At 44.8% G+C, this 1,658-nt stretch overlaps 1 protein-coding gene across 1 annotated transcript in view; it reads right to left on the bottom strand.

Annotated features, from left to right (window-relative positions):
* Nucleotides 1–693, bottom strand: part of LOC119413695 (protein Niban 2) — a 109,257-nt gene extending 108,564 nt beyond the window's left edge. Inside the window, exon 1 of the mRNA XM_037680749.1 lies at nt 475–693. Coding sequence (XP_037536677.1) covers nt 475–529 — 55 coding nt within the window. The 5' untranslated portion in view covers nt 530–693. The remainder of the gene's footprint in view (nt 1–474) is intronic.
* Between the last annotated feature and the right edge of the window lie 965 nt (nt 694–1,658).

The raw sequence follows: 1,658 nt of genomic DNA, 5'->3' as shown, positions 1-1,658 counted from the left end.
AGGAGACGAGCCCTGCCCTGATCCAGACCAGGAGACGAGCCCTGCCCTGATCCAGACCAGGAGACGAGCCCTGCCCTGATCCAGACCAGGAGACGAGCCCTGCCCTGATCCAGACCAGGAGACGAGCCCTGCCCTGATCCAGACCAGGAGACGAGCCCTGCCCTGATCCAGACCAGGAGACGAGCCCTGCTAAGTTTCGGTGAACTGACTGGTCTGTCCCTCATGTCAAACTTTGTCTCCATAAACATGAAAATAATAAAACCTAGTGGAGGTCCAAACAAATCGAACTGGACCAGAACCAGGGGTTACCCGCCTCAAACCAAACCTCAGAACCTCATAACAAACCTGCTTACTTCACTTTTTTTGAACCCATGAACGCATCAGTCCCCTGAACGCACCAGGCCTAGATCGAACATTTAAAATAAAAACCAGAGCATAAGTTGGGCCGAGTTGCCGAACTGAATCGTCCCTCACCTGAGATCATGTCCCGCTTAGCTTCGTCCAGATGAGAGGAAACAACGTCCCCCATGGTGGAGGACAGTGTGTTTCACTCCTCTGCAGATACAAGTCCTCACACCGAATCGCGCTGTGTCCCTCTGTGTCCACGGAAATCTGAAGAGGACAGACGGTGTACTCTGGGGACGGGACTTCTCGAGTGTCAAACTTCCACAGTTCTTTTCCCACAGACACACCCTGATTAAAACACGAAGGGAACTCCCACTCTACGCGCGTGCTGCGTTCAAGGTCTTTAGGGATGTGTGCAACTCCTTTTCTGTGTCAGTGCTGCATTCATTGTCTGTAGGGAAGTGGGGAAGTCCCCCCATGGTACGTTCAGGGAACTCCTACACTGTACACCAGCGGAGCAGGGCACTTCTCATTTGGACTCTGAATCCTCCCTGGTATTCATTCTGTAAAAGTGCACGTGTCTGTTGGCAACATTTCTCAAAAGACAATAAAACATTTAATGATTCATGTACCCATGAGATAAAACATGAGTCCAGTCTCTATCAAACAGTTTTACAATCAGCACTGTTACAATCTGACAAAAGGACTTTTAAACTTTTAAACTAATGCAGACATGTTCCTGTTTTTAGTCTTCTACACCACCTTATAATCTAGATGTTTTTTTGTTCGCTACTTCTTCCTTTTGACTGTCCTTTTGGTTGTCATTTTATTTTAATTTGTTTAAAAAAATAAATTTGTAAGCCTCTCTTATGATTGTCTATTATTGTTGTTGTTATTCACTGTTGTCATCACTTTTTGTTAAAGAAATCAGGTCTCTCTTGTAAATGAGTCCCTGAGGATCAATGGGATTAACATGTCTAAATAAAGGTTGAATGAATGAAAAAAAAACTCAGAATAAAAACTTTCCTCCTGACTGGGAACAGCCTCCTCTTCTTTTTATCCACATGACAATGGTCTTGCTCTTCTATCAACGTGTCCCCCCACTTATATAAGTAGATGCCTCATTGCGCACTGAATCGTACGTCAACATTAACGCCATTTTGAATGTGGCAAAAGTGAAGCAATGCCTCATTGATTCAGAGTGACAACAAGGGAAAAATCTGGGCAAGACTATTACTTTCCAAAGTTTATTACTTACACACATGCACACAGAGTGCATATATACCGTGTACACACACTCACATACACACACA

Source organism: Nematolebias whitei, chromosome 8 (assembly GCF_014905685.2).
Source record: "Nematolebias whitei isolate Nwh7 chromosome 8, NemWhi1, whole genome shotgun sequence".
NCBI lineage: Eukaryota > Metazoa > Chordata > Actinopteri > Cyprinodontiformes > Rivulidae > Nematolebias > Nematolebias whitei.
Note: the sequence above shows the minus strand (reverse complement) of the source record. Positions and strands in the feature narration are given on the sequence as shown.